We start from the raw sequence: 12,840 nt of genomic DNA, 5'->3' as shown, positions 1-12,840 counted from the left end.
TAATTTTGAGAATTGTTAAGTGTCCTCCCGAGGATCGAGATTATTGAAATAAGGTAAGTCTGTCAGGAAAGTCAGATAGGTCTCAGGTTAGGTCTAATCAGGGTTTTTTGAGGTAAAATTCAAATTTTGTCTAAGTGTTAGCATTTTGAAGTTGGAATTGTGTGTTCTTGCCTAGATAAATTTTGATCAAATTTTGGAGGCAAGATGATGCCTGAAACAGAGAAATCGCTCCTGTCCTTCACTGGAGGCCCAGGGTGAAATTCATTCTAAGTACAATTTCTTGTTTTGAGAAGGCTTGCTAATTGGTTCCTGGCCTTGAAGATGACCTAACTCTGCTTTGTGAAGTGACTGGAGACTTAAATTTCGGATGGATTAGCCAAAAAGGATAAAATCGCTCCTGTCCTTCTCTGAAGGACCAGGGCGAAAAGGCTTATTTGAGTCATTCCTGGCCTTGTTTGGTCAAATTGAAACGTCAAGGGCATGGTGGAGGACGAAATGAACATGATAGAGCATCCAGACTTGATTAAAGACAATGAAATGATGAAGTTTTTGCCTAGAAGGGTAAATTCGCTCCTGTCCCTCTCCAAGGGTCTAGGGCGAAATTCTTTATATCCACATTTTTAGACCTTTGTTGGACTTGAACTCTTATTCATAGCGTGTAACAAGATGATATCTTCCTTAGCCAGGACATTTCGTGATGAAAAATGATGGAGTTTTGCCTAGAAGACAAAGTTCGCTCCTGTCCCTCACTGAAGGACTGGAGCTTGATTTTCAAATTTGCACTATTTTTGCAAGATCAAAATGACTTTATGATTTGAAGAGATCAAGGAAAGCATGATTTGTCCATTGAATATAATTTGAGTGGTCCACAAAGGAGTGAATCAACCTAAATGACAAAAGGCGCTCCTGTCCCTCACTGAAGGACCATGGCGTTTTTTCAAGATTCTCCTCTTTGTTTGAGATTTTGAGGCAAAACCTGACTTGGATGGGAAGGAAAAATGATGTTTTATGCCTTAGATGCGATTGAAGGTTTAAAGAACAAGGAAATATACCTAGAAGGCAAAAGGCGCTCCTGTCCCTCTCCAAGGGTCCAGAGCGATTTTCTAAAAGGTGCAAATTTCTTGCAAAAGACAAGGCAAGTTTGTGATTGAAATGAATGGAAGAAGGCATGATTGGCCCATTGAAGATAATTTGGAAGGCTAGCAAAGGTTGGATAAGCTTGAAATTGCAAAATCGCTCCTGTCCCTCTCCAAGGGACCAGGGCAAAAAACATATTATTTAGCTCTTCTCTCCAAGTTTGGACAAATCTAGCCCAAGGCGCAAGTTTGAAATGATGTTTAAAATGCTTCGAGGTGGAATTGAGATGCAAGATTTGCAAATTTTGATAACAATTGGCAAAAGCGCTCCCGTCCCTCTCCAAGGGACCAGGGCAAAATCTCCAAATATGCCCATTCACCTTACATTTTGAGATGCTATTTTTTTGTTTCCAAGGCTCAAGAAGGAGTGGGGAATGATGACCTACGCCTTAAGGGTAATTTGAGGATCGAAACAATCAAGAATTTGCACAAGGACTCAAAAGCGCTCCTGTCCCTCACTGAAGGACCAGGGCGATTTTTATAAAATCAACAATTTCCCTCCAAGATTATGCTAAGGAAAGATTGAGCAAGATAGGAAAGGTCTTCTAAAGCATGGTGAACAAAGGTTTGACTCCAAAAACTTGATGATCCTAGGCCAAATGCAAAAGTCGCTCTTGTCCTTCATTGGAGGACCAGGGCGAAAATCTTTGAGAACCTATTTTGCCTTTCAAGAACAATTTAAGCATGCATGGAACAAGTGAAAGAGATCATCACTTACCCCACATTGAGAGTTGGCAATTAAAAGGTGAAGGATCAAGGACAAAAGTAAAAAATCACTCCTGTCCCTCACCAAGGGTCCAGGGTGAAAATGTCTTAATGCACTTCTTTTCTAGAGATCAAATGAATTAAACTCAAGACTCCAATTGAAAATGCCATTTTAGATGCCTAGATGAAGTTTTGGCAATTAAAAAATGAAGAATGCAAGGTTTAAATTGCAAGTTCGCTCCTGTCCCTCTCCAAGGGACCAGGGTGAAGTTATTGGCATTCATTATTTTTTACCTTATTTCAACGTTGACATCCTCTAAAAATACATTAGATGCCAAATTGTTGACTTCGAAATGTTTAGAAAAAGTTAATTAAATTGGCATTTAATAAAAGACGCATGGGCATTTAATAAATTAATTTTGAGCCTTAGAAAATCGATTTTTTTATTATTGAGGCATTTAAAAATAATTTTTATTAAATTAAAATTGAAAATGGAGCGCTTGAGGTATCATTTTTATTATTTTATCAAGTCGGCCTTTTCTTTTTTCAATTTTATTTATTTATTTATTTTTTTGGCCTATTTTAAGCAGTGTTCCACGGGCGTTGGGGACAGGGGGACGGGGGGATGAGGGGGACGCGTTTCCGGGACGGGGGGACCAAGGGCCTAAATTTGGGGACGGCGAGGGGACGGCGGCGGGGGTGTGGCGGGGTGGTGGTGCTCATATATATACATATAGTACTTGAAAAACTAGTTTTGAAAAGATGTATAACAGTATAACAGTATAAGAATTAGATTTCAAATGAAACTATAGGAAATACCAAGATTACTTAGATTAGTAATACTAATTGCTAAATGCTAAATAAAATTTGACAAATGAAATTGTCAAATTGGAGATTTCTCATTTCTATCATATGAATATCGAAAAAGGAAAACGAAAATACGAATATCTGATGCCATTGCAAAGTCTATAATAATAAAGATGATTACATAATTCATCATTACAATGAGTAGCCAAATACAAATACGTGTAGCAATAGCATTACAAAAGAGACTAGAGTCAAAGACAAAATGACAAAACTCAAAATGTAGCTAATGGAGGCCTCTAATCATCTGCGAACTCCTCCTCACTGGAACTGCTGGACTCTTGAAGATCAAGGTCCCTCAAGCTCACACCAACTAGCACTGTATCAGAAGTGGTAGGATCATCTTCATCAATCTGTGAAGGATCCTCTGGCTCTACATCCCATCGTGCCGCTGGACTCTCCTTGTACACGAGTGTCTTGCGGTCTATGAGACGCAAAGCACTGTGTACAGCCACAAGCTTCTCTGCTCTCTTAGAGGTAAGTCTGTTCCTCTTAAGAGAGTGGATGAAGCTATATGTAGACCAGTTCCTCTCAGCAGCTGAAGAACTGGAAACCTGGGATAGCAGACGGATGGCTAGAGTGGTGGTCAAAGATTTCGGGCCATGACAAGTCCACCACAAAAGTGGGTCCTCCTGTGCCATAGTGTCTATATCCATCTTTGCCGCATCTGAATAACCTCTAAGAGTGGCAAATCTTCCCCACTCAGTGCGCATTGTGCCGGCATCTCTGGAATCAAACATCTTCTCTATGCACCTAAGGAAACCCGCCTTCACCTCATCATCCTCAATCGGTGTCATTCTACCCGGTCTAGCCTTGTACCACTTAGGATTCAAGGCAAAGGCAGCCATATGCAAAGGAGTGTTCAACTTGTCCCATCTACTCTGAATGATAGGTCGGATTTGCTCATTGTAGAATGCTAGAGAGGGGTCCTTCACTCGTACAACAGCCCTCATCTGGTCAAGCATAGAGTCAATGCACTCATACACCTCTCCAAGGTTAGGTGCATCCCCATCCCCATATTTGATCACCTGGAATACTGGAGAAATGATGGAGACAATGTATTTCGCATCAGTCCAAAACACATCACTCTTCACTATCTCCTTCACCCTTCTCCCCTGCTCTGTCTTGGCCTCAACCCACCTATTCCACTCATTAGTCATAACCATGAGTTGCAATGCCTCTTGCAACTCAATCATTCTCTCCAAGAGAATGAAATAGGATGCATATCTAGTCTCAACTGGTTTCAAGAACTCCTTCTTCGCGAAGGTCCTGAAGAGTGCATGTGAAGTGTGGTGGTTGCAGACAAACATCTGCACATCTCTCGCATCGGTGACCACTCCTCTAATCCAGTCAATCTTCCCCATGTCCTTGAGTGCATTGTTCATGGCATGCACACAACATGGGGTCCACCAAATGTGTCTATAGGCTGCCTCAACGAGTCTCCCTGCTGCTCTACACACATAGGCTGCATCTGTCACTACTTGGACCACATTTTGTGGCCCAACCTCCTCAATAGCCTCCCTGAGGACCTGAAACTGGAAATCAGCATCTTTACGATGCCCTGTACAATCAACTGCTCTAAGGAAGTATGGGCCCTCTGCACATGTGACCATGACGTTGATGAGTGGACGATGGCTAATGTTCGTCCACCCATCCATAACTATGCTGCACCCCGATGCCACCCAACATGCCTTCATCTTCTCCATCAAAATATTGTTCTTGGAATAGCTTTTATCCAAGATCGAGGTCCTCATTTTCGTCTCCCCTGGTGGCACATAAGATGGTCCTCCCTTGGCCACCATATCCATCATCTTCCTATAATAAGGAGACCGTGTAACATGAAATGGAATGCCATTGGCAAAGAAGAAATTGCCAATGGATTCATCTATCTCATCTCTCAGCTGCACATTAAACATATCAGCAATGGGGTTGCTCTGTGGTGTATGCAACCTACGTTTCCCAGCCCTGGCAGCAGTAGAAGTGGAAGTAGATGGAGATCCAAACATCATTCCTCCTGCCTGCGAAGCATGAGAAGTATGTGGCACTGGCACATTCTGGTTGTCGTGAAGTGATGCCCTAGCAGACAAAGTAGTAGGCATTGAAATATTTGTGTCATCTGGAACCCCCCAAAGCTTGTTAAACTCAATTCTGTACTGTATATTTTTGGGTTCCTCCAAAAACTTACAATGTTTCACGCCTTTTCCTCTCCAAAACAGAAAGTGTGCATTCACCCTACTAATGCTACCGAACCATTCTTTGTCACAAATATTGCACTTCCACTTCCTTATTCCCCCACTTGAATGTGATGCAGTGCCTTGTACTGATATTCGTGAAGCAAACTGTTTTAGAAGAGACTTAGGATCAAAATGACCCCTAGCATATGGTGCCAACAACTCTGAAGGGCAACCTGTACTAGCTGGTGCACTTGCCATAGAACTAGATTGGGCTCCAGGATCAGCCCCATAGTCACCCCCCTCATTTTCAGGTTCATACTCTGAATCATTCTCACTATGAAAATGGATTTCCATGTCATCTTCACTCATGCCTTGGGAGCTCATTGTGAAATTGACACTACATTTCACAAAATAAAAATAAAAATAAAATCAGCCTTGTTTAACAATATATTTTTAAATTTTTTTCCTATTCATCTCAAAATGAGATTTGATGTTGAATCATTTTGCCCTCAAGATTCAACATCAAATCTCATTTTGAGTCTTGAGATGAATAGGGAAAAAAAAACCAAAAATGACATAGAACAATGAAAATCAGAAAGTAAAACAAAAAAAAAACAAGAAGTTGAAAAACCCTACCTTGTGCTTGAAAAATCTCTCTAAAATGTAGAAGAATCTTCTTCTTCCTCTTCTTCTTGCTTCTTCTAGCTCCTATCACGCTTGCAATCACTTTTCTCACCCCTTCAATCAATCTTCTTCAAGTATTTCCTCCTCTTCAAGTTGCTGGAAAAAAAAATCAGTTTTCCAAAATGAGAGTGAAATCCAAAATAAACATGCTTTTGTGTTGTTTTGGGGGGTAGGGTGGGGCCCACGTCCAATTAGGGTTACCCCTTAACCCTCCCCAAAAGGCACATGTTTTAAAAAAACTTAAAAAAGTGTCTTTTTTCGCGTGGGAACGCGGGAGACGTCTCCACGTCTCGGCGGCGTTTGGGTGGTGGTGGCGGGACGGCGAGGGACGTCGCGTCCCCGTCCCCCCGTCCCCGAGACGTCTCTGACGGGGGGACGCGCCCAAAAAGGGGGGGGACGCGTCCCCGTGGAACACTCGGCCTATGGGGAGGCGAAGTGGTGAGCGCCCTATATAATAGGGGTGTTTTGAGCAATTTTAAACAATCATTCACTCATTACTTCAAGTGCGATTTGGAGAGCAAGAGGAAGTGCGAAAGCTGGTCTATTTGGAGCGAATTTGTCTTAAGTATTGAAGACTAGAGGTGGTGGAATTGATTCTTGTGAAGACTAAAGGAGGCGCATTTTGCTAAAAGGAGAGCTTTGATCTACACTTTGCCTAGCAAATTCACCTTATTTTTGCATCATTTCTTAGAATTAATTCTCAAGTGGAGGTATGGCGTAATCACCTTGACACCATTATTGAAGATTTGAATTTTGCCCTTTGTTTTAAAAATCCTAAGTTTGATGTAGTTAATTAGGAAATGATAACTCAAGATTTATCATGAAGTTTCCTAATTAAAATCTTAAATCTTCCTTTCTACTTTATATTTTACGCTTCAAAATATATTACTCATTATGAAATGTTGTGTAGGTGTCAAGATGGCGACTCCAAAGGCAGGGGCATCTACTAGTCATCCAGCTCTCATGAAGGAAGATCAGAGGAATGAAGAATTGGAGACCAAGATCGTGTCCAAGTGGAGCAATATTGGAGATACCAACTTGGGAAACTTCAGTGTCAAGAAGTTTCGAAAGGTCCCTTACATTGGCAAGCCATCACCTGTTGCAAAGAGAATAATTGAAAGTGGCATCATCAAGGCGGCCGGTTTCCCTCCAGCAGTCTAGTGCCATGAACTGATGATCGAGTGTGCCCACCATTATGACTCACAATCGAGGTCGATCGTGTCCAAAGAAGGAAACACTTTGGCTTACCTTTCAGAGGAGGCTATAAGTGAAGCTCTCCATCTTCCAGAGCATAAAGATATGATTTACAAAAGCCTAGAAGGAGCCAGATCAATGTATGAAGATGATCCAGACACTTGCTTGAGCATCATCAATAAGAATTGGTTACTCAAAAGTCGTCCTCGCCTGAGCAAGATTCCCAACACACCACATAGGATCGACTTCCAAGAGGAATACAGAGATTTGATAACTTTGCTCAATCGAGTTACAGGGGCTCCTCAAGCCTTCTACTTTGAGAAGTGGATGTTCTACTTCATCCAAGTGACAGTTCAAGGGAAAGAAACGATTCATTGGGCTAGAATTATTAGCCATTGCCTGGACGTGCAGTTAAGAAGACTAAAGCCTACCAAGTCATTTCACATGAGCTCATACGTCATATATGCCTTGATCAGGAGTTTCGAATATGCAGGACTACGCCACAGAGGAGTGATCGGAAGAGGACCTGGAGAAGTGAGAGTTTGTGACTCTTATGTTCATTTGCATCATCCACCTGGAAGTGACTACAAGTTAGTCAATGATACCTTCACGATGAACATCACCAGGATATTGCAAGGCGGGATCCACAATCGACTGTCTCTGGATGCACAAGAACTTGTAAAAAGGTATGGTGCTTGGTTAATCCAGTTTCAAAAGTTTACATATATCAGAGTTCATGGGTGTCTTTCACCTCCCTATATGTTGCCAAGGTATCCGACAGACAGGATAGTGCTACTTGAGGTGACTAGGCAGTTGGCAGCTTATGCGAAGGCATTCAGACACAGGCATGGAAATGGAATTCCCGTGCCCATCATATTGGGGAATTCAGTTGAGGTATGTCCTAATGCTCTAGCCTTGGATGATGCAGAGAGGGAGTTGGCCTTATATTCATTCATGTTCTTTGCCTTGAGGGAGAATTTTGATCCTTATGGGTATATGGAAGAGACAGCTGGTAGGAAGTACAAGCATGAATTTTAGGTCGAGGACTTTTGGATGAATCTCTCAAGTGATTTAGAAGTGAAAAGAAAGATGCATTCCAGATTACCTTTAGATTTCATCAGGAAATGCAAAGTCTACAGAGTGGCCGATCAAGCTCAGGACAGTGGCAGACATCTCCAGTCATCCTATGACAGAGAAGACAAAGCAGTGAAGATAGATTGGAACGAACCTGAGATTTCAGACTTGAGAGCTTTGATGGCTCCAGTTTTGTCATGTACTCACAGATGGGTGGACGTACAACATCAAAAGTTAAGAGAGCAGAACGTACCAATGACTTTTACTTTGGAGGAAAGACCAGAAGGAGGAGGAGCAAGCGCAAGTGAAGGCAATTCTCATCCTAGAGGCGCGAAGAGGAAAGAAAGACCTGAGAAAAGGGAACCCTCCAAGAGGCCAATCGAGATCGCTTATAAGGTACATCATCCCGACATGAAAAAAGGACAAGTCAAGTTGAAGGACAAGAGAAGACATTGCCTGAGGTGGATGAATCTATGGAGTCGATGGTACAAAATGATAAACCCGAAAAGGGGTAGGCACCTCAGCATTCATCAAGTCAATCCCCCCAAGTCAATGAGCTACATGAAGAAAAGAATGATGATGAAGTGACATCTCCTCTCCGAGAAGATGAACCATTGCTTAAGGAAATACAAGTTAAAGAGACAAGATCTACCATTCCAGATTGGTTGAAGGAGAGACTGACAAGGGTGACTGTGATTGAAGATGAAGGTGATGTAATTGACTTAGAGAGCCTTATAGGAAATTCTCAGGAAATAACGGAGAAGAGGAAGGCCACCAAGATGTCCAAAGTGATTAGAGATGAGACAGGGTCTAGGAAGTTGCAGATAGCTACACCAGTAATGGACAAGTATGAAGGTGAAATCCTTGCAGAAGAGTATGATGTAGAAACATTTGAGCTTGGTCCACTCACTGCTGAACAAGCACTAGATGAGGCAACCGATTCATTTGAAGTACTTAAAGACAAGCTTAAGGAAGAAATGGAAAAGAATAGAAAGCTTGAGAGAGAGGTCGGTGCTTGGAGAGGTTATTTTAGCCATCTCAATCAGCCCTTGGGACGTCAGGATCCAGTAGTGTTTCCTGTGCAAGCACTTCCCCTTGAATCAGTTGGCGAGGCAGAAAGAGTCAAGAGCTTGGTTTAGCTTATGAGCTCTTGGATTGACAAATCCCACACAGTAGCCGTTGAATTTGCAACAAGAATGATGTAGACAGTCCATCGAGCTATCCAGGTCCTTGAGATCGTCCACAACCTAATGATAACAGTAGTCGCTTTCGCTCACACTAGAGATGTTATCATTCCTGTTTTGCAAGTGACCAGGCAAACACCAAGGATGAATCTAGCGACGGGGCGGTGAAACTGACTCCTAGCACAAGAAAAGATAATGGATGGAGGAGCTCATAATTTACTTCAGTGGTCAACTCTACTCCAGATGAAAGAGGTTCTTTTCGAGGACATCAGCACCAAATGCAATCAAGTTGAGGGCGTCATCCATCCAATTCAGGACAAGGTGTTTGAGGTGTTGTGTACCATTCTTGGCAGGGGGATCGAAGTTGAGACAGATGTGGATCTTCAAGAGTTGGAAGAAAGAGTCAAGGTCATCTTTTGCAAAAATGAGAATATCATCACCGATGAGCAACGGGATCTAATGTTCACTACTATGCTCCTGATTGAAAAGATCAAAGAACTCGAACTTGGATGGGAAACAACTCTTCTCAAGGCCTTTGATTAGGTTATCCACTTGGAGGAACGAATGAAGAATCTTCCCGAGATTCCTATTTCTGAGATTGAAGGAATTGTGTCCAGATTCGTTGCATATGCTCAGAAAGAGTATTGGAAAGGGAATAAGGTTCTAGAAGAGAGGTTGTTATAAATGATGTGGCATCTTAATTATCATTGGTCTATGTTCTGTCGATTTTTGTGCCAATTAAATATTTGGCTATGCATTTAATAATGTTCAACTAAAAAGGGGACTTTTTGTAACAAACCCTAATTAGGGTTTAGGTGTCAAAATCTTAGCCGTTGATCTTCTTTTGATCTGGGCTGTTCATTGTAATTGAGGATGCTATATATACCCTCACTCATTTTCATTTTGTCATTAGATATTGAATAGTTAGAAATTAGAAGATTAGAGCTTTTGGAGAGAAGAAAGTTATTTTGTAGTAAGATTGAGCATTGAAGAAAGAATTTCAAACAATTGTTGTCTATTTTGGCTTTGAGATCAATAAAATATTGAAGTTATGGTGTTTTATTGCAATTCTTGTGGCTATCTTCATGGTTGTTTACTTTCTTGAATCATTCTTGATCGAAGTAGTATTTAAGTTTGAAGGGCTAAGTGTTGGGCTTGATCTTTGGTGAGACTCACGTTCCAAACCACTAGCTTCTTACTGATTGTAAGGACGTCTTGTGTGGTCAACTGGAGATATTTGGATTGCTCGAACCTTCAATCATTATTGAACTATTGATATGTACCTTTATGGTAGTATCTATAATTCTTGATGATTTGAAAATCATTAAATACCTTAGAAGATCGCATCAATTTCAGTAGAGTTGTAATTGTTTGGCAATACTGAAATTGGTAGTCTTACCAAGTCCAACCTACATTGAGTCGCTCTTATGATTAGATTAGAATTCATCTCTTGCAAACCCTATCTTTTGATCTTTTTTTGAGAACTTGTTAGTTTTAGGAAAATTCTGTTCTTGCAGTTCGAAAACGTAAGGCCCCTTGAAGAAACAACATTTACAACGACCACTGGTGCTTATCCACACGTAGAAATCCTACAACGAAGAACATTGAAGTCACCCTGATTGATCCTTTCTCGCGATATATTCAGCATTCAGAGGCTTTACTCAAGAGAGGATAAGGTACCCTTGGGTATTTTATTCTGTGTTTGATAGTGTACAAAATACACGTCAACACTACCCAAAGTGCATTCTGAATGCACAATTCCCAATGCCTAGTCCTTTCAAGCTATTCTACCTACTTTCTGGTTTAGAGAAATCATTTCCTGGACTTGTACGGCTTTTTTGGTCAGTTTCCCAGTTTTGGCTGGCAAACACCAAATTTTTTCATTTAAAATAAGCTTAAGGACCCACGGGTATGCAATTAGCAGTAGGATTTATTGTAGCAGGTATCTTATTCATAATATAGTTGTAGTTGCTCTCAATTTTGTTTCTATTTGGTTTTATGTGCAATTCTTGCCTGGCACGTGTTATTTTATGCTTTAAAATTGTTCAAAAACCTTGAAATCCAAAAACACAACAGCAATAGTATTTCAGGAGAGTTAGAACCAGCAGGGTTCTTACATAATGTGCTATAGTTTTCCCTTTGTCAGAGTAATTTGTATGTTTATTTTCAATTAAAATTCCATGGTTACCCTCTCAGGATTGACAATTTCCACCCAGGCATAAAATTTGTTTTCTATATATTTATTTAGTTGCAGTGGAATCTAGTCATGTTATAATCTATTGCGTAAAAGGTTAGTGCATGCTGCACTTTCTTATCTTCTTTCTTCCTCTTTCTTCATTGGTTCTCTCATGCATCCTAAGGCATGCAAGGACCAACTTGAACGAGATATACACTGGCATATGGTATTCACCTTTGATGGGAAGACTGACTATCTGTGTTAGGTTCTGTTATCAGTAAAAGATTCTTTGAAGTGGGTGAAGGTGAATGAAAGAAAGACTCTTCAGGATGTTCTCAAACGACATGACCATGTTATTCCTGGTATTCCAGGTATGCAATAACTCAATGGTATAGGATCACATTTTTTTCCATAGGAACATGTTCACTAATTGAGAATTCTTTCTTATTACACTTAAGACTATTTATTTTGTTTTCCTCTTTTGGGTGCAGTTTTTTATGTGGTGTCACGTCAATCAAGCTTTTATGAAAAGTTTGTCTCGGGGAGTTGGTCTCCTCCATAGCAGTGCTTCACAATTCCTGTCTTCTTGAAGCTTATTTTGATTGGAGCCTCTGGTGAAAGTTCTCTACTTGCATGCTACAAGGAAGAACCAATTTCACCTTTGGGGTAATGAAGTTTTCTTGCAGCGAGTGAAGGCCTTGGGCTAAGCTAAGTACAAGGATATGATGGATAAACTCGTCTTTCTAACAATTTGGATTCATCTTAAGAATAACATTCTGAAACTGTAAACAGAATTAAGAATTTCAATTTATATTAATTACATGTGATAGCTCCACAGGATGGTACCTAAATTGATTATATCTGAATGGCCATAGCATATGAATTAACAAGTACTTTAGATGTGGACTAGGCATAAGTGTAATGCTATTTGAATTAATTAATTGTAGATCACACGTATTACCCTGGCATCCGTAATATAACATGAACCGTGGGGACATGATGTACTTTTTGAATCAGTGAATTGTGGATTGAATAATCCAGGTATTCTTTAATATGGTATAAAATAAATTTGAATGTAGATAGAATTTCAAATGCCATAGAGTGTATGATGAAACATTCTAAAGATGAAATGGGTAGTCTTTTAAAGTTATACCATGCACATGTAGTGACAACAAAGGAAGATGATTATTATAAGCATTGTTAGTGCATGGAATGGTCTCGTGCTGCAAAAGCTACCCTGTAATCTAAGCACCAGTAAAGTAAGCACGGAGCTTGCGTTTCCTTGGAATTTTTCTATGCTTCACCCATTCTCACAAGCCTAAATTCAAAAAGAGCCTATGCATATCCTTGGGGTTTAGCATTACAAGGACTGCATTCCACCTCCAAACTCAGTTGGAAGAGCTCTATGTTAATCCATTTGAATCCCTTTATAATGCACCTGTCATTTAAGTAGAAAACCATATGTTTATATGTTTATAAAACTAAAAAAATATGTCTGAACTCATTTCAAATATTTTTTAATGGTGTTTATTTAAAAAATAAATTTTATATTTTACTTGCTTTGAAAAAAATTATATTTATCCAATTTTTGAGTATTTATGTATTTTTAATAATTTTATATTAAATATTTTAATTAATATAGATATCTT

General features: G+C 40.2%; 1 protein-coding gene across 1 annotated transcript in view; it reads left to right on the top strand.

The window, feature by feature from the left end:
* Positions 1-12,084, top strand: part of LOC131057398 (uncharacterized) — a 55,653-nt gene extending 43,569 nt beyond the window's left edge. Inside the window, exons 7-8 of the mRNA XM_057991570.2 lie at positions 11,470-11,562; positions 11,683-12,084. Of these exons, the coding sequence (XP_057847553.2) occupies positions 11,470-11,562; positions 11,683-11,753 (164 nt within the window). The 3' untranslated portion in view covers positions 11,754-12,084. The remainder of the gene's footprint in view (positions 1-11,469; positions 11,563-11,682) is intronic.
* Positions 12,085-12,840: the final 756 nt, after the last annotated feature.

Source organism: Cryptomeria japonica, chromosome 5 (genome assembly GCF_030272615.1).
Source record: "Cryptomeria japonica chromosome 5, Sugi_1.0, whole genome shotgun sequence".
Taxonomy (NCBI): Eukaryota; Viridiplantae; Streptophyta; class Pinopsida; order Cupressales; family Cupressaceae; genus Cryptomeria; species Cryptomeria japonica.
The sequence above is the reverse complement of the archived record's forward strand: the minus strand, read 5'-3'. Positions and strand labels throughout refer to the sequence as shown.